General features: G+C 27.5%; 2 protein-coding genes across 2 annotated transcripts; both read right to left on the reverse strand.

The window, feature by feature from the left end:
* Positions 1–931: 931 nt before the first annotated feature.
* Positions 932–13415, reverse strand: LOC113382113 (S-adenosylmethionine decarboxylase proenzyme-like; the record flags this gene model as incomplete). The annotated part of the gene is made up of 2 exons (XM_026620666.1): positions 13166–13415; positions 932–1018 (listed from the first exon to the last, which is right to left on the reverse strand). Coding segments are annotated over exons 1-2 (209 nt in total), but the record flags the coding sequence as incomplete, so codon positions are not given.
* A 444-nt stretch (positions 13416–13859) lies between these two features.
* LOC113382112 (fatty-acid amide hydrolase 2-like) lies at positions 13860–17793 on the reverse strand. The gene is made up of 9 exons (XM_026620665.1): positions 17656–17793; positions 16407–16670; positions 15732–15861; positions 15397–15568; positions 15037–15251; positions 14722–14953; positions 14482–14656; positions 14301–14423; positions 13860–14237 (listed from the first exon to the last, which is right to left on the reverse strand). The coding sequence occupies exons 1-9, from the start codon at positions 17680–17682 to the stop codon at positions 13950–13952; spliced, it is 1626 nt and encodes a 541-aa protein (XP_026476450.1). The 5' UTR covers positions 17683–17793; the 3' UTR covers positions 13860–13949.
* Between the last annotated feature and the right edge of the window lie 3185 nt (positions 17794–20978).

A 20978-nucleotide genomic window follows, 5' to 3' on the forward strand; every position in this document is an offset into this window, starting at 1 on the left:
CATAGGAATTAATGCGTCGTATGCAGAGAATCACGTACGCATTAAGAAAAAGTTCATGGATCCCATTTCTGATTATAATACTTTTGTTACTCGATATGAGTTTAATACAATGTAACGAGTTCTTGGGATGAATACAATGTTGAGAAACTGAGAATCAGATATGTGCGTAGCTTATATTATAGTTAGTAATATATTAGTTATAGTTAAACCATTGGGTCGCAACAATATATATATATATATATATATATATATATATGAATGGAAACTCCTACACGGTTATTCGAATTTTGATTAATCTTTTTGAAGTTTGTTAAGGAAAATTTTAAGGACTTAATTGATTATAAAAATAAAGTAATATTTAAGTATATATATATAATGATATAGACAGTTATATCACAGGAGCTAATTAAATATTAAACAATTTATATTACATAAAATAAGTATATAAACATATATTCAAAACATTTGAAACGTCAGTACAAAGCTTAACAACATTGACAAGTCATGTTAATGAATTAAGCAAATTGCACGCTGTTCGACAAAAATAGTAAACAAAAACGACACTGCATGTTAAACTATTATTTATAAACATTTTAAGTGATTATAGTTTTGTTGATTTGTTAGCAATAATAAATTAATAACTACATCATAAACAGTAATTTGTTTAATAGGGTAAGTAAGCAAACATAAAAAAATATTAATAATTAAAAAAATGGTTGAAAACGTAGTGAGTTATAATCTTGAGAAATAGGAAATTAGAAACTAAATTCAGTATTTATTAGAAAAAAATTATACGTTTTAACTATACAAAACACATCAAAATTATATGTATGAAAATGAATTTTAACTGACAAATAGATTTTATGCACAAAAATAAATTTAACCACATTTAAAATAATAAAAATCAAAATATAAATTATAAATAACCAACCTCAATACGTAGGCATCAACTTGATCATTTCTGCTAAAGCTTATAATCTCGCATCTGACTATCTTCAATAAAGCATCCCATTTTGATCTGAAAATATAAACAAACCATAATCATTACCATTAAAATCCTACAAACGATTATATTTAATAATTGTTAGTTAATAATTAATTTTTAAATTATGATCTGTTTACATCACGAGGACATTTAGTAATTGTTTTGATACTTAGTGTATGGCTTGTTTGAGAAGCCAACCTAGTAGTTGTCATATACTAATTGTGGTACATTTATGCCTTTTAGCTGTATTTTTTGACTTCATACGCCAACTACTGCCGAATTATTACTTTTTTTACAATTTTAGTATATTAGATCGATAGGTTGTTTCTTCTTCAATCTTCTAATAGATGTAGATTCTAATATTAAATGTGTTTCATTATATTATCGTGATATCTAATATAAATGCTGTTTTCCATAATCTCCTGTACAGCTTCGACCCTTAACCAGTTAACTGTGTTTGACGATTATACACGTCATAGAGATGTGACACATAATTGTGTGTATTAACGAGTTATGGCTATAAAACAGTGAATTTGAATGAAATTTTTTAAAGAAAATATATATTTTGAAGTTTCGAGATATTTAGAATATTTTGAGGCAATGACTATATAAAGTGAGTGTTTGTAAATGGCATTTCACCTTGATCATAAAAATTAAAATTTGTCTACATTTAAATATCGCTTTCTACTGTTTATTTTGAAATAAGCAGTTTGCTTTTCATTAAGAATTATTCTTACTTTTTTACATTTACATGTACAATATTTCACGGATTTTTTTTTTCATTTCTTTTATTAATTACAATCTGTTTTATACAAAACAGATGAGTAAAATGCACTTTTTTAATTTGAGTGAACCCATATTTTTCTGATATATTACCTGCGCAACTTATCATGTGATTGACGAATATACTCGTCATGATCTCAAATCGGACGCCAAAATGTGCGTACAGTTCGATGTGAGCGCCACAGTTAACTGGTTAAGGAAAGTTGCATACACTTGCCGATATGTGTAAAAATAGAATTAATGAGAATAAGAAGATTAGCTATTTAGATAATTTTAAATGTTTTTTTTTAAAAAACATTCTATTGAACGTTATAAAGAGTTCAAAAATATTTGAACAAAGTACAAATGAAAATTCGTCAACGAATAGAAACTGTGATACTGCTGCAATAATGCATAATAAATGTATTGGTATTGCACTCATATCATGAAAATAAAAGTTTATCATCTCACAAACCATGTTTATTTTTAGCGCATATATTGTGCAATCCATTCCCACATACTGTATAAAATTTTATAACATTGTATTTTAAGTGATTACTCATTTATAACGTTAATGTATTTATGCTATTTGTTATCTAGAATATGAAGAATATTTAATATTGATATTACTTGAAAAAAAATCATAAAATCACATAAGCTCACTTAATCATTAGTATAACATAATATCTTATTCAATAAAAATATTTTTGTCTTAAGAATTTGCATGATATGTATAAGTATAACACTTGATAATTAAAAAGTATATAGAGTGAGAGCACGGCCTTAAGGGTCCGCGGGTACAAAAGTCCACCGCCGATATCTCAAAAACAAGTAAAGTTTGTTTTATCAACAATATTTGAAAGTAGGAAGAAAAAGAAAAAGAAAAAGAAAAACGGCAATGTTTCAAAAACTATCCACAAAAGTATTTTCTTCCGTTGTTAGTTTTTTTTTTGCGAGTTTGGAACTTAACATAATTTTTAAGTATGCGTTATTTAATTAATTTATAAGATGTATTGTTAATTTTAAGTTAAATTCAACAGATTTTTTTACATGGCCTCTATAAAAGCTTACACCTGGTTGGGGTAAAAAGGATCAACTGTACCTTTACCCTGGCAAAAAAATAGTAAATAAAAAGCAAATTAAGTTAAAAAAAGCAACTTTACAAGATATAAATGACATATTCAAAAAAATCTGCTGATATATATTTTTGGCGGACAGATAAGGGTACATACAGTGTTATCTCTGTAGAAATGCATTCATAGAATTTATATTTTGCGTTGAAATAATGTAGCTATTATATTGTAAAATCCCTTTAAAATTAAGAATAAGACATAAGACCTTTTGTGTTTTCAAAAGTATTTAAATATTATTTAACACATAATAAATTTAAATTCTATGCGATAAATAATATTAATGAGACTTATAAAACATATTTTGTCCAATCATTAGGTTTCAAAAATCGCTAATTTAAAGCGAATTAAAAGTATAGTCGTAATATATTAAGAGAAAATGATAACTTGGTTTTAACAAAAAATAAATATTAATGATTTTTTATTATTTCATCTGATAACGATAATAAATCTCAATATTATGAATAATAACATTCTAATTATATAACATTTTTTAAAAAAATATGTTGTATCTTGCCATTACAAATAGCATAAAACATTAATTCAAAAATATAAAAAAATTGGAAAATATTTCACGTTATAAAACAGCCTTTGGGTGAAGGCAACAATATTTGTTATTATTACAAGCAACTATATTTCTCGAATCGCAATTACAGAGAACATCACCATAAACCGTAATCTAATCCTATAGCGGGATATATCCTGTATCAAAATTTTCCATAATCTTATTTCAAATAACACACAATCATGAAGTTGCGATAGTGAAGAAACGCAACAGTCATGATAATTTTATCATAATAATAGAGTTCCCGGGAGCTTGAACGGGCAGCGGCAGGTAAACAGCAGGTAGAAAAACGCAATTGTCTGCTTATTCAATACTAATTTTTTCACTGAATACACACTTTCAGGCCAAGGTTATAGGTGGTACTACCCTCTAGGTCAGGGTTTCTTAAAGTGGGGGTCGCGAGGCTACTGAACGGGGGTCACGCAGATCTGATACTTTTCAGTCATTATAAATAAAATTTTAAAATTAGTACACACACTACGTGCAAATATAAATACGAATAAAAATCATACAAAATACTATTGTAGTTTTATTATAATCGGCGTCTTTGTGCGATGCACTAATTTGATTATTTTCACGATAATTTATGGCTTCTCAAGCTATGCTATTTGGCAGACATTTTTGATAAAATCATTTTTTAAACTTAAAAGCACAAGAAGAATTTGCCGAATTAACTAGTGATGCTACCTTGCGACTAAGATTTTCTCAAGTGCCTGTGCATGAATTTTGGATAGAAATGAAATCAGAATATCCACTACTATCGAAAATAGCAATGAACAAATTACTGCCATTTTGTAGAACATATTTATGTGAATCAGCCTTTTCCACCTTAACTTATATAAAATCAAAATACCGTCCAACTTTAATAAACGTTGAAAATTTATTACGATCTGCACTAACTCAAATTGAGCCTAGATTTAATTATTTGTGTAAAAATAAACAAACACATCCGTCACATTAGTATTGTTTGATTTATTAATAATATGTTTTTATTGAAAAAATTGTTACAAAAGTTTATTTTTTCTTTTGAATAAATAAATAAATATATATATATATATATATATATATATATATATAATTTTGTCATTCTATTCATTGTGTTTTATTACGAGCAATATCCCGTAAACGTTTCCAATTATATATATATATATATATATATATATATATATATATATATATATATGTATATATATACATTTCAACGTCAAATTTAAACACTATCAACATATATATATATATATATATATATATATATATATATATATAATCAGCACGTCTCTCCTTATCAATACGAATCGAATGTTTTTTGAGTTATTCAAATCGCTTCATCCGTGTTCCCGAAATCGTCGACGAAATTTTGTATCCGAACACACACACACACATACACGCACACACACATACACACACACACAAACATCCATTTTTTCTAAGGCATGCCAAAATGTTCAAAAGGTTTTTAAACGTAAAGATAAATAAAAATTTTCATATTCGATTTTTTTGCGATTACTATAACTTGCCCTGCGGGAAGTTAACAATAAAAAAATTGCAAACATTTATGCTAAGGGTTATAGTTCCAACCTTTATTTGGTGGAAAATTACTATAACAAATTTAACTAAATAAATATATGATAATGTTGAAGGTTTAAAGAATAACTAGCAGAAGATATTTGCAATTTGATATTCGAATATTGTAAATAAATAATCTTATTTATACTGATAAACCATGGTATACAAATAGGCACTAAAGTATCGTATTGCAAAATAAACATACATATATATATATATATATATATATACATATATATATATATATATGTATATATATATACATATATATATATATATATATATATATACTAGCAGGTCCGGCAAACGTTTGTTTAACCGTGTCCGCAATGTAAGATTTAGTTTAAATTGTATTGGCACATTTGGAGATTCAACGTTTTGATTTATCATTACCGCGCTTTTCATTAAATCATTAACTTTTAATATTTAATTTTCAATTACGAAGCAGCATCGGAACATTCATTTTTGGCGTAGATTTGCATAGTCTCAAAAATTGTTGCGATTATGCAAGAATCGATCAATATTTTGTATAACCTTTCGTTTCCAAAATCTAAAAATTGGTTTGAAAATGTTTCAACGATAAGCTAAACATTTCAGAGCGAATATATTTAAGCTATTCCATAAGCTAAAATCATAATCATAATAAGCATCAAACTTTGATCAAAATTTGAAGTTATCGAACTAAATGTGAAATGATTGAACTATTAAAATGACTTATGAAATAATAATTTGTGGTAGAAAGGTGAAAATTTAGTGTTAAATGTATTTTTCAATAGCGCATTAAAATAAAGAAATTTGATCTCAAAAAGAAAATAAGTGTTAGAGGGATTGACAGCCCTTGATAAAAATAAATTGTGTTTTTTTTAAGTAATATTTAAGCTTTTGTATAATTTCAAGAAAATCTGAACTAAAATTATGTCAAAAACATAACAGGGCATTGTCTAATATTTATAAAAATTATATAAACTGAATTGCAAAGTTAAAATTATTTATTTGAAGTATATAAGTGAACTTAATTTTAGAACTTGCTAATCCGAATTATTTTCGATATACAAAAAAAAATTTAGAAAAAAAAAGTTTTAAAAATCTTTTCTCAAAAGCAATTGCTTTGTCAACACAAGCAGAAAGTTTTTTGAATCACTCAATCCGTTCGCTTAAAAACACGATTCTATTCCATGCACTCTTTCTTCGTATCTTCGAAACTGCTGGACCTGCCATTGCCAAAAGCTAATCAGCACACACACAGAAGAAATGCAAATAGGTCCAAATGCAAAATTTCATAAAAATAGGTCCAACCATTTCGGAGGATTATTGCGAATCATGACTAAGGTGACCATATTTTTTGTAGGTCAAAACCAGGACGACAAGTTATTGTTAATCTAATCATAATCATAAGCTGACTTTTAGTAGGACTTTATTAATCGATTGTATGGTATACTTTTTATACCGGGTTAAATATGAACAACTTAAATATATATTAAAATGAATTAAATAGTTAAATATATATATATATATATATATATATATATATATATATACATATATATATAAATAGATCAGTAGAATTAATGTGAATCTATATTTTCGAAGCAACGTAGTAGCAGTTGAAAATTTCACAGAAATTGGTGTTTATTCAATAAAAACTATATAATTATTAGTGATGTGCCAAGTCGAATCAAGTGATTCGAATCATTCGAATCAAGCCTTTAACGACTTGATTCGAATCAGATTTTACTTGATTCGAATCAACTCGTATCAAGCCGCGAAATATTTACTGTGATAAAACATGTGTGAACACAAATTTTCATAAATATAAAAAAAATGTTTTAATTTAATTCAATATTATAATAATATAAATAATAATAATAATAAATATAAAAAATAATAATAATAAATATAAAAAATAAATCTTGAATTAAATCATGCGAGTCACCCGGCTTTAATACGCTTAAATGTATCACCCGACTCCAATTTATATGACTTTAACCGCATTCATTGTCTAACAATACCATCCGAGTTCCTATGACTCAAACCGACTTATCCCGACTTCAAGTCGTTATGAATTGATTCGAGTTCCTATGACTCAAACCAACTCATCCCGATTTCAAGTTGATATGAATTGATTCGAGTTCCTATGACTCAAACCGACTTGAAGTCGATATGAATTGATTCGAGTTCCTATGACTCAAACCGACTTATCCCGACTTCAAGTCGTTATGAATTTATCCGAGTTCATATGGCTCAAACTGAATCATACCGACTTGAGTTCGAAGCATGTGTCCGCGTTTCAGCGTATCGACTTATCGAGATGCTGTGCGTATGGGTCTTGAGTGTTTGTTTATTTTTGACTAAGCGCTGAGAGCAAATTTGTTCATGAAATATCAAAAACTCATTTAGATAATAAATACGCGATTTAAATTTTAATTATTATCAAAATAAACTACACAACGAGTTTTATACACATACAAAATTATCATATTTTAATTATGCAAGTAATGGCAAATTCACACAAATGAAATAATATCAATCTTTACAGTAGAGTGAGTAGAGGATTGAATTTTAAATCATTCGTAAGACGTTAGATTCAGCCCCCTGTTTAATTAGATCTAAACAATCAATAATATACACATGCATTCTTTCAACGTAAGATTAAGAATATTGTTTTATATGCTTTAGTGATAGAGAAGTGTTTGGTTATATTTTACTGTAAATTCACTTGAAATATTAGTTATATTTGTAGCTAGTTTATTATTATTATATATATATATATATATGTATATATATATATATATATATATAATATAAATGTATTCATCTCTGCACTTTTTGGAACTAATTGCTTACTAAATTAATTATTTCACTTATAAAATTATTAAAATGATATTATTTCTTCTCTTAAATTATATTAGATTGTCAAATATCTCCCTTCCGCCTTTTTGTATTATAAACAAATAGCAAAAAAGCGGAAGGGAGATATTTGACAACCTAATAATTGCTCATATATGAACTTGATTCGAATTGATTCGAATCATGATTCGAATCAGGTTTTTTCTGATTCGAATCACTCGAATCAGGAAATTTTCGAGTCGGCACATCACTAATAATTATGTACATTATATAATATAATTATATAATGTCTCACGTCAAAATATAAAAAACTTCTCAAAAAAACATTGTGCAAAAAAATGAAATGACATTTTACTATACATATATTACTATACGTATATAATATATTATATAAAGTGACATGAGCGCCTCGTGAAGAGATATTAAGACATTTAAAGTCGTGACCTCGTGTTGTACATATACCGATTTTATTTTTACATATTATGCATAATATTACGAGATGCTTCTTTATATATAATTAACTTCCCGTAGAGTAAGTTATTGTAATCGTCCAAAAATCGAAATTGAACATTTCTGCATTTCTCGACGTTTTGAAGTTTTTTGAACATTTTGGCATACCTCAGAAAAAATGGATGTGTGTGTGTGTGCATGTGTGTTTTCGAAAACATTCGATTCCTATTGATAGGGAGATGTGCTGATTAGTTTTTGGCAAATGCAGGTCCAGCAGTTACGGAGATACAGAGCAAAGAGTGTAGAAAATAGAAATCGAGTTTTTGAGAGAACGGAGAATCCAATTTGAATGATCTAAACAACATTCAGTTCGTAATGATGAGGAGAAGAGGTGATTAGTTTTTGGCAAAGGCAGGTCCAGCCGTTTCAAAGATACCGAGCTAACTGTACGAAAAATGGCAGTTTTCGAGAGAACAAAGCATCCGATTTTCATGATTCAAAAAACTTTCTGCTCGTGTTGACGAAACAATTGCTTATGAAAAAAAATTTTTTTTTCGTAGATCGAAAATATTTCAGATTTTTATTTTAATTCTCGCTAAAGTTCGAAAGCTCACTTATATGCTTTAAATAAATAAATTCAATTTTGCAATTCAGTTTACATAATTCTTATAAATATTAGACAATGTTACAGTATTTATAATAATCTATTTGAAAATCTTTAATATTCTCGAACATTTCGTTACGGTACGGGAGGTTCCAGTAATTTGCCTTAAGGCATGATGCCATACACCACTAGTTCTGGTATGAATGCGATTCGATTCCGGTACGTTTTAAACGTCACCAGAGCGAATGTGATATTAAATATTTATAAGTTAAAATTAAATAATATGTAATCCAAAAGCAGTATTTATTAGAATAAGTTCTCTTTCAATATATCGGCGACAAGCAAACATTATTTTTAGAAAGCAAAGGCACATGCATTTGACATATTCTTTACGGCGTTATTGCTATTGAAGGGCTGATTGACAGGTTGAAATAAAAAATAAAAAGTATAGATGATTTCCTATTTCTATATAAACTAGCTGTAAGTGGAATTCTGTCTTAAGGCAATTAAGGCATCGTGCCTTAAGGCAAATTGCTGGAACTTCCCGTACCAAAAATTATTATTTTTTTAAAAACGATTAACATTTTTGAAAAAAATTTACTTTAAAAAAATAAGATTTTTGAGAAACTATAAATTGGACAAAAATTTACTTTTTTTTGAAAAAAAAAATTTAAAAAAAAAATTTTTTTTTGTTAATTTTTTTTTTTGAAAAAAATTTTTTTCTCTATTTTGACATATTGTGGAAGATCTAAATTTTTTTTTCAAAGCAATCGTACTGCTTTAACTGCATAGGGACAAAATATAAGGCGCGTAAGCGCCGCGTCGCTGTCTAACGCATAAGCATTGGTACGGAACCCATAGGAATGTTAACAAAATGTATACTTATTGTTAAAATCTCTATAAAATATCCGATAATTTGATGTGCATATGTCTGATGATCATTTTTGACCGCCAAATGGCTCATTTTTTTACTTTTTCCTCCATATCTCCGAAACCGCTAGACCTACCTTCATGAAAATTTTATCAGTTCTTCATCTTGTCAATACAAGTGAATTATTCAAATCGGACGTTCCGTTCTCTTAAAAACTGAGTTACCGTTTTTGGCACTTTTTGCCCCGTATTTTCGGAACGGCTAGACCTGCCTTCTCCAAAAACTAATCAGCACGTCTCCTTATCAATACGAATCGAATGTTTTTTGAATTATTCAAATCGGTTGATCCGTGTTTCCGAAATCGTCGACGAAAATTTGTATCCGCACATACATATACACACGTACATACATACATACATACATACATACATACACACACACACACACACACACACACACACACATACATCCATTTTTTCTAAGGTATGCCAAAATGTTCAGAAACCTCTGAAACGTAAAGATATATAAACATTTTCATTTTTGATTTTTTTGCGATTACTATAACTTGCCCTACGGGAAGTTAAAAAAATAAACTTGTGGTGCGTGCCTAAAGGCAAATTGCTGGTACTTCCCGTACCGCAATTTAAAATATTAGGTTGTCAAATATCTCCCTTCCGCTTTTTTGCTCTTGGTTTATGATACAAAAAGGCGGAAGGGAGATATTTGACAACCTAATATTTAATTTTAATTTTAATACTTTAGCTTAGTAGATTTTTTTAAAAAAAACTTGCGTTTTTTAAAAATTAAAAAAAAACCTTTTTTCAGATTTTGACATTAAAAAATATGGTCTACTTTGAAAATTTTGAAATTTTTTGAAAATATTCAAGAAACCCATTCAAGTCGGTTAACCTAAACTGCCGGCTTTAAACTATTTGTACTTATTATTAAAATCTCTGTAAAATATTTTATAATCTGATGTGCATATGCCTAATGATTATTTTTGACCGCTATTTATTTAAAACCTTTTTTCTATCTACGAAACCTTTGGAGTACGTTTCTAACCTTCTTTATTCTAAAGTTTGTCAAAATGTTGCGAACCCTTTGAAACATAAAGGTATAGAAAAATGTGTTTGCGATTACTTACCCTACAGGAAGTAAATAATTGTAAACTGATAGAAAAAAATAGGAAAAGATTATCATAGAAATAATTGCTCAAAATATCATCTTTTATATTTACATATTTTTTAAGAAATTTGTCATATTCATTCCTCTCCTAATTTTGGGTTTCATTAAATACTACATATACGAGTTTCTCGAGATGTAAATATTTGAAGACAAAAGATTACTTAAGGGATGTGAATATGCGTCCGCATGAATATTTGAAAACATTTTCAAAAGTTACATAACTTGTTAGTCAAAATTAATAAAGATTCAATCCAAGGAAACCAAGAGAACTTTTGATACTTTGTATTTGTATTATATACTTATATATTTGTATTATAATGTATACAAATTGTATACATTTCTATAACTATTACATAAAAATAGTTGCACTAGGTCAAACATGCGAATGGAATGAAAAGAATGTTAAGAATCTTAAGTATAATATTAAAATCTGAAAATTTAGATCAAAATTACGTGAAAATAAAACGTCAATAGAGCTAAAAACAAAAAATGTTAAAGATATTATAATAAGCAAATCAAAAGAAATTTCAAATCGATCAAAATGTCTAAAAGTTGATGTAGCTAACATAATTGCATATTACAAAAATCCTCTGCTCACAAATAGCATGATGTCTAAGGTCAGCAAAAATTTCTATATTCTGCATTATTAAATGTAATGTAATAGAGTGGTACATGAAAATTACATGCATGTGGATTAAATAAGATAATGCTTGGTTGTTGATTTATTTTATATCCAATGCAAAACATAACAAATACAAAATTTGAATTAAGTCGAGCTATTTTCATTAATATTTTACTGCTTCACAATATATAGTAGGAAACTAATTTAGCTTAATATTTTGGCTTTCATCCGTTTTTTACTAAAAATCTATAAAATGATTATGTACTTTGATATGACTTTATACTATGAAAATTTCCTACTCATTTGATATTTCAGCATTAGAATGAAGATAACAATTCTGATGCATTTTGGGAACTGTTGGTGCAATTGTATCAAATATGGTATATTTTCAAGATAATATGTAGACAGATTATATATATATATATATATATATATATATATATATATATATATATTGCTTTACGTGGCGAAAGATATATTAAGTGTTTTTGGACATTCATCCAATAATTAACAGAATTTAATAAAGAAAAATGTCTTCATTGTAGCAGCAATGTATACAAATAATTATTAATTGAAAAAAAAAACAAAAATGCAAACACTGACACATAGTTATATAACAAAAAATGTTTAATTAAGCATTAAAATAAAATAAATTTTATATTTATTTTATTTGTACTTTATAAATCTTTTCATTTATTTTATTTGAATATTGAAGTAAAAGCTTTTTTTGTCATATAGCTCTGTGCTATAATAATTAGTGTTCGCATTTTTGTGTTTTTCTTTTAATCATTTATATGCACTAAAGATGAGTCAAATAAAAGCTCGAAACGTTCGATACTACAAGAAAGACTGTTTCTTGCCCAAAAACACAATATATATATATATATATATATATATATATATATATATAATGCCACAAACAAATAAATATAAGCATCCTACCTGAGTTTCTAAGTTTATCTACATGGTTCCGAAAAGATTAGAAAATTATGCAATGTTTGTTTTCGTTTATGTGGTATATATATATATATATATATATATATATATATATATATATATAATTAAATTGCGTATGAATAAATACAATTATATGTCAATAAACAATTTGCATAAATTATCAGAACTTTGTATATAAAATTAGAATTAAAGAATGAATTAATGCAGCATCTATATATAAATTACAATCCATTATATAAATAAATATATTTAAACTGTTAAGTGTCAACGGAAGAAAGAATATGATTTTTGTATATAGATAATATGGCATAATATGCATCCACTAACAATTTATGCAATAATATATTTCACATTACAATTGTATAAATATATTGTCCAATGAAATGATAATCCAAAAAGTTAGTTGATATATTTCTATTTTAATCGTTATTCAACAAATTTACAGTTGCAAAATCTACGAATCCGGCTTTTGATTACAAGATTATTATAAACACAATATATTGAATTCTGTTAAATATATGAATTAAGTTGCGGTTAAAATATAGAAATAGTAACATAACTTAATTTTCGGAACCAATTAATGTTGTTTTAATACTATTTTTTGAAATTTCTGCTACTAACCTTGGTATTTTACGCAAATCTGCCATTTTATTCTTTTCATTTGGGGCAAACCAAATTTCGAGAAGTTTTTCCACTCCCTCAAAAAATTGAACACTGTTATTTATTACCTCACTTTCAGCCATAGTGCACAAATCAATTAAAATAGAAATTATTGGAGCAACACATTAATACCCTATTGCAACGCGTCAAGAACAAGTACTGACAGGAGGACTGAATTCGATTCGATTCGATAGCAAGCGCTCGAGCGCCGACGACGTTTCTCGGGTGGTCACGCCGTCGCACGCGCGAACTATTATCGACTTCGGCCAATTACCAGAGACATCTAGCGAAGCATTACGGAAATACAAAACAGGCTCCTTACTGACAATTGAGGCGCCCCCCTAAGGACTCTAACCAGAATCAGACATCTCGTTAGACTTATTGTTCTAATTCATACATACAGTTTTAACCATATGATTCTAACTGGAACGATTTAATACTTTAAAACATGCAACAAAGTAATAAAACAAATTAGTATTAACAAAATATACATATATTAAATTGTAAAACATGTTTAAATAAATATTACAATACACATAATTTATCTTAAAACATACATATAAGAATATTAATACAAGCACCATTTATAGGCATTAAACATAAGAATGTAAGATTGACATGGAATGTGAAGCACCAATAAAATAAAATATACATTGCAGTCAGAAGCATAAAAATATCCCGCAACATAAATGCATATACAATGTAAATTTCTATAATTAAAAAATTTGCGCACAAACAAGACTAATTACGAAGGTAATACTTCAAATGGTGGGACCCAACCACCAAATATTTTTTCCAGTTCTGAAGCTACAGCTATAGTAAGGTGATCATTGTATGGAGCAGCCACTACTTGAACACCTAATGGAAGTCCATCTTTATCCAATCCAAGGGGTACTTGTGTAACAGGCAGATGTAATACATTGAATATTCCCCAGTATGAGAAATTATATGGTCTTAAAAATGCTGAATAATGGTAAGGTGCTGTGAAAGTTGTGCTCGGGTATATCAGGACACCATCAGAGCCTAATAATTCCTGAAACATTTTTTTTTTATATAATACTGCAATAATAATCTCTATATAAATAATTTAAGCAACCTCAAAATATGACTTCAACTTTTCTGTCAATTCTTCAGCCCATTTGGCATTTTCTGGCTTTAGTAGACAGCTATCAAGCAAACTCAAAATAGAAGCCATGGTGTAATCACTTTGTCCAATGCACTATAAAAATAATAATGTAAAAATTTGCATCACTCATATTCAATATTCGAATTGTTACCTTTTTGAGCAGTTCATGAATGCCATTAGCTTTTGCATCTCCGTTATTCAAAAGTGTTGCGAAATCTGCTGGTTCTTTAGTCATCCAGTAGCGCCATAACCTAAATGAATATTCGATACCCTCAGCTGATGCAGGCTTTACTTCATTACATACTGTTTCGAGTTCACGTACAACCCTTGAAATATAAAAGTGTTAATATGGTAGGTATCAGAAAATAACATGTCTTATAATTAAGTTTACTTTTTTAGGCATTCTTTTAATGGCTGACATACAGAGCTGCATTTAATGTCGCGATTTTCTTCTATATAGTACACTTTTAAATTCTTCATTTTAACTGGAGTATCCAACTTCAATAAACTGCATTTTTCACCTACAAGAATTTTTAGCAAGGGCAAAAGATCTTCAGCATGACGAGTCATAGGACCAGCTTGTACCATTGTATTGGTCTCCTGTCCAGTTCGGAATGTACAACCTTAAAAATCAAATAGAATTGTTAGTGTACATAGTTGCATTAATTATAAAAAGTATTCAATGTAAATGTGATCACATAATCACCTTTCATATTAGTCAACTCTGATGTTGGTTTATGACCAAATATACCACAGTAAAAAGCAGGCATCCTAATAGAGCCACCAATATCAGTTCCTAATCCCCAAGCTGATCCACAAGCTGTCACTATAGCACCTTCGCCACCACTTGAGCCTCCAACAGTACGAGATAATTTGTATGGATTTTTAGTTAAACCATACAAATTATTATATGTCTCTTGCCTAATGAAATTTGATATCATTTTACATAATAGAAAATGTAAATAAAAGAATTTAGAAATAATACTTCTTAAAAATATTTTTACATAGTTAAACAATTATATTTTACAGTTTAATTAATTGCTGAATCTTTTTATAATGTACCTACCATCTGTTCACCTCCGGAACGTTTGTGACACCCAAACAAATACCTCCGGCTTCTATGCTTAATCTTACAACTTCAGCATTTGAAGCAGCACGCATATATCTTCGACAAATTAATCCAAGAGTATGAGAACATCCTTCAACAGCAGTGGAGTCCTTTGTTGTAAAAGGAACTCCTATTAAGTTTATTTTGTTAGATTTTTTTTTTTGTAATATTTAAACTATGTTTTCACTTTAGAGATAATTCTACAATGATGAAGCAATAAATGGTAATTTTCGAAAACTTTTAATTCATCTCTAATAATAGTTCTAAATTTTTTAGGTATAATTAAATATTACCCAAAAAAGGTTTATTCTTGAAGTCCTGTTCAGTATATTCTCCGTTGTTAATTTTTTTGTCTATGGCTTTAGCTTCCTCTAGTGCTTTATCAAATCTCATGTCGACTACAGCATTTAAGATATAATTGACCTGAAATTAGACCAGTATACAATGTTCCATTAAAAATAATTTTTTATATCCTATTAACCAACAATATTTAATTGTGATCTTTCATCAGGCCACAGTCTCTAATAAATCATCCCAATTTTGATAACAATTCCCAATTAATAATAAATACAAATTAAAGGAAATATACAGTCACATTCATCTAACAACTTTTATTTTATCTTAATATTGTTCATACATTAAATTGTTGATCTTGAAAATGATTCAAATGATGGAGATTTCAGATCTTTATTTTGCAAATTCATTTGGAATATTTATATTTGTGTTTGATAAAAGATATGACCACTTTTATCTGCTATCAATAGACAATGAAATGACAATGTATTAATAATATTTACATTTTTTAAAAATGATATGAAACAATAAACAAATATATGTATAAATTAAGCATTATTATAAGAAACAAACTTCTATTTGTTAAAGAAAGAAGACATAATACAAATGTATTAAATAAAAAGTTATCAAATTTAAAAAAACACTCAAAAAAAAATTTTATTATGAAATCCTACCTTGTTTATCCTGCGTTGGTATGCAGTTACAACTTCTTCAGATGTTAACTTGCGTTCACGAATTTTTTTAGCAATACTGACTGCACTCTCCATTACAAAATAGTCATCTTCCAAAGGAGATAATGGTTGTTCTTTGTTCGACCAGTACAAAGAGAAAATATAATCAATAAATTTATCTAAAAATTTTCGAAACAGTATTAATAGCTGCATGACTATGCTGCAAAACATTGTTCTGAGCAGCTTTTTTGTTTTGTTGGACTTGTGCTGTAAATAAAAAAATAAACAAAATGATCAGTGCATAGATTATACACCAATTTATATTGATGTACATAATTAGAAACTAAATTTACATATATTGATTGCACACAATGCAAATGAATATTCAATTGCACAAGCATAAATTAACTGTCTTGCATAAAGGCAGTGTGGTAATGAAAGAAATATTTTTGTATTAAAGTAATAATGATAAATATGAGCATTTTTTTGAAAATGTAACTTTGAAAATAAAAATATAATTTATAAAAAGAAGTAAATGACATGTTTTACAATAAAAGTTAACAGCGTAGAAACGTCATTAGCAAAAGTAGTTTTATGTATTCTATTATTACACCCAATTCTAAACAAGTTGTATTCAAAGAATATTCTTACAGATAACCTCAAATTCTGTAGCTCCCTAACTGTTTGTCTTAATGTGCCTTGCTAAAGTAAAATTTGAATAAACAATAACAGAAAATAAAGATATTGTTGTTCACCTGGGGAAACCAATCGTCAAATATTTCTTCCTTAAAATGTACACTTGTGCAAGGTATTTTATTAAACTAAAAGACTAATACTTTCTTTTCCAGCCCTGTATGATAATATGAAATAGCGTGAATTATGTATTTTAAATAAAGTATTGAATCAGCCGATACTGGAAATAATAAGCTATATAAAACTTCTGTAAAAATTTTATACTTAAAGCTAAACTGTCATCATAAAATATTAATATCAAAAAACAATTATTTAAGTAATATTTGTTTAGCTTAATTTGTTTCAAAAATATAATACTACTGTACTATACTTTCTATTTGCTTTGCAAATAATCCGTAATAATTGATATTATAAGTGAATTTTATTATTATACCAAGCCGATTATATATGTCACTTAGAACACAAAAATAATTCTTAGCGTACTTTATTTTAAAAAGGAAATAAACCATTTTAATAACGTCAATTCACATTTGTACAAATAATTAATATAACCACTTACCTTGCGCACACGATTTTGGTCCGTCATATTTTATTTATAAAATTTATTTTCAATGTAAACACTTAATTCACTAAAAACAAAATTCAATTATTTTGTTCATCAAATACAAAAAGCGGGTAAAACCGAACGCGAAAGCCATGACAGTGTGACATTTGAAGGTGAGTTGACAACAATTACGGTATCGTACGATGTTTCACGAAAGGTGCCGATTTGTAGTCACCTGACTAACTGCAAAAATACGTACGCGAAATTTAAAATTTCAAATATGAAATAGCGAAAATAATTACATTTTTATGTGAATTTATGGCATATAATGTACAATTGGATATTGTATGTCTTTAGGAAAGTTTCTGAAATTATGGTTTTAAAAACAGTTATCACATTAGTAGCATTAGTACGTAGATTGAAATCTGAAATCCACAGTAAAATCTGTGAATCAGTATTTGCAAAATAAGATTGCAAGAGACAAATGATAATTGTATTTGCATATATCAAATACTAATTTTTGGACATAATGTGAACGTTTTCAACATATTTGCATTAGCCTAAAGGCGAGCTGCTTTTGCCAACTATCAAATACTAATAGCTACAAGAATTTTGGTTAATCTATACAATTTAGTTTAGATATTTTTTTCTAAATATGATATTAAAACTTGAAAATAACCAGAAAAAATAATTTTCTACTATTTGCGATATCATAATCTTTGAAAACATATGAAAAGTTGATAAGTAAAAATATTTTTCCTTGCTCTATAAATAAAGTACTACGATCAGTAGATATATTAAGCGCTTAATTCACTTCTATACTTAAGTCTCACGTTATTGTAAATACACCATAATCATAATTATAATTGTAATGTTTTATTAATATATGTTATAATATATATTATATTATAAATGTATTATAATACTTATATGTAAGGGTGACAAATCCTCATTAGTAAGGGACATGAAAAATTGATGTCAGCCGATTCTCAGTCCTGCTGAATGTATATATATATATATATATATTATATATATATATATATATATATATGTATAAAGATAAACTATTTGTGTTGTTTGCAGTAGTTACCCCTTTCGCTATGTGCTGCATACTTCCACATTCAGAATTATATATCATTATATATTTTAGTCACACGGAAGTCGGAATATTGAAACTAATTGTAAGTGATATTTTGATTTAGAGCAAGTGGCATGAACTTCCCGATATGTGTAAATAATTGACTTAATCAAGATGTGAAGTGGTCTTAATCAAGGAATTGAGATTTAGATATTTAGTGAAAATTTCCAATTTTAAAATTTTTGAAATCGGTGCAGCTATTTTTAAGAAAACGTCACCAAAAAGTTAAATTTTGGTTCACATACACCACACATTACTCTTAGTATCTATACAAGTTTCAAATAATTAAATTCTGGATATTTGAACCTTTAACGAATTATAATACATAATACATATATTTTATTATTATTATTATTATTATTGTTGTTTTTGAATAGCAATGTGAACTTGAAGTCATATAAGCTATTAGGCTAATTTGACTTAATACTAAGTTAGTTTTACAGATGGTCAGTTGTCTCATGTCTGTGTGATATATGATGTTATTATAATAATGTATCATGGAAAATATTTTCTAAATGCAGCAAAACATATTGCTATCATTTCCAAGTGAAAACGGATGTCCTGCTTGACGCAGGCTCCTCGAAGCGGGACCAAACTCGGGACCTCTGGTTGAGGCCCTGTCGCTCTAGCCACTTATCCACGAGTAAGTGGTAATTTCATATATAATATAAAACAATGTTTCAAAATTATGAATAATAGTTATACACATGATCATGAAAACAATTATTACTATATAGTTACATACTATTGATCAAAATGTCATAAAATAATTGACTGATTATGATTATTATCATCTGAATGATAAATCCATTGAACATATAATTAAAGGTTTATTACACAAAATAGCTTACATTAAAATTGCGTTTAACATACATAATATTCATTCATTAAAAATTAATTAATAACAATTATAGAGATTTTGCATATATATTAACTAAATTAAAATTCATATATTCAAATATTCACAAATATGGTCAATTACTTATAAATCAGTCACATAACATCACGTTTTATATACATACATAATATAAAAAATCCATATAATCTTCTACTTTAGGTTACAATAATTAAAATTATTATAAATCGTTATAACTGTTTTTGTACAGATATGTTTATATGTTACTAATAATAAAATCTTTCTTGGTTATTCATTTTAGGTGACTATAAGCACAATCTGTTGTTGTCAGCCCACAAGTTCATGTGGTTTCCATTTTCCTGATCTAATTGATCATCCTCAAATGAAACCTAAAAATAAAAATTAATCGTTAGAATAATAGCCAATGAATTTTTTCGAACGTAATTTCTAAATGTGGTGCATTAAATTCAATATTGATATTACTTGGATACTACAAAGTTTTATATATAAAAGTAATGTTTCAGAAACGTATTTCACTCGTCGAATTGAATTCCATTACAATAGAAATTGATAGATCGATAATAATACAGTTACTTAGATGCTTTTATCTAAAATTGAATCAATTCTTGGAGGAATATTTCTGAAACTTGGCGACCGCCCACACTATATTGTGCGATGTGCGATACTTGGATTACATGATTTTACTTGACATTTTTCTTGTGAAACTCAAATTAAATATAAATTTTATCTATATATATATATATTCTAAAAAACTACATTTATTTTTAAATGAAGTTTTCTACAAAAAAAGTTTTATTCAAATATAAATGAAATTAAAAATACAACGTAAAAAGATCTTGACTCTATATGAACTAGACTTAAAAAAAGACCAATTATTTCAAAAACTTAATACCTCAAAACAAGCAAAGTTAGGCATTTTTTTAACATTTAAGAGTAGAGGGAAAAATATAAGTAACCAGCCATCGCGTTAAATCAATCAACGTTGCTATCAGAACATAAACGGTCATGTTTGAAAATCCCAACAAAAGTATTCTCTTTGTTTATTAATTCTTTTGGTTGTGAGCATTCTTGTTTAGTTTGCGAAATCTTAATATAATTTTAAGTATACGTTATTTAATTGTTGTATAGTATATTTGAATGTTAAGTTAAAATGAATAGTTAATTTGAAGTTAGATTCAACATGATTTTATATAACCCCTATAATACATTTGATCTGGAAGGGGTAAAAAGAATCTATTGAACCTTTACCTTGGTAAAGGTGTAAACAATGGAAAATAGCGAATACAAATGTAAATTCAGTTAAGAAAAACAATTTTACAAGAA

This window comes from Ctenocephalides felis, unplaced genomic scaffold, assembly GCF_003426905.1.
Source record: "Ctenocephalides felis isolate EL2017-DRISC unplaced genomic scaffold, ASM342690v1 CF-g0.4_SCAFFOLD_03276, whole genome shotgun sequence".
In the NCBI taxonomy this organism is placed as follows: domain Eukaryota; kingdom Metazoa; phylum Arthropoda; class Insecta; order Siphonaptera; family Pulicidae; genus Ctenocephalides; species Ctenocephalides felis.

Bases quoted from the DNA above. Each gene is read 5' to 3' on its own strand.
- LOC113382112 (XM_026620665.1), bottom strand. From the start codon at position 17,682: ATGACGGACCAAAATCGTGTGCGCAAG. The intron at 15,862-16,406 runs GTAGGATTTCAT...GTCTAATTTCAG, and splicing joins ACCAACGCAGGATAAACAAG to GTCAATTATATCTTAAATGC. The intron at 15,252-15,396 runs GTAGGTACATTA...AAATTTCATTAG, and splicing joins GTTCCGGAGGTGAACAGATG to GCAAGAGACATATAATAATT.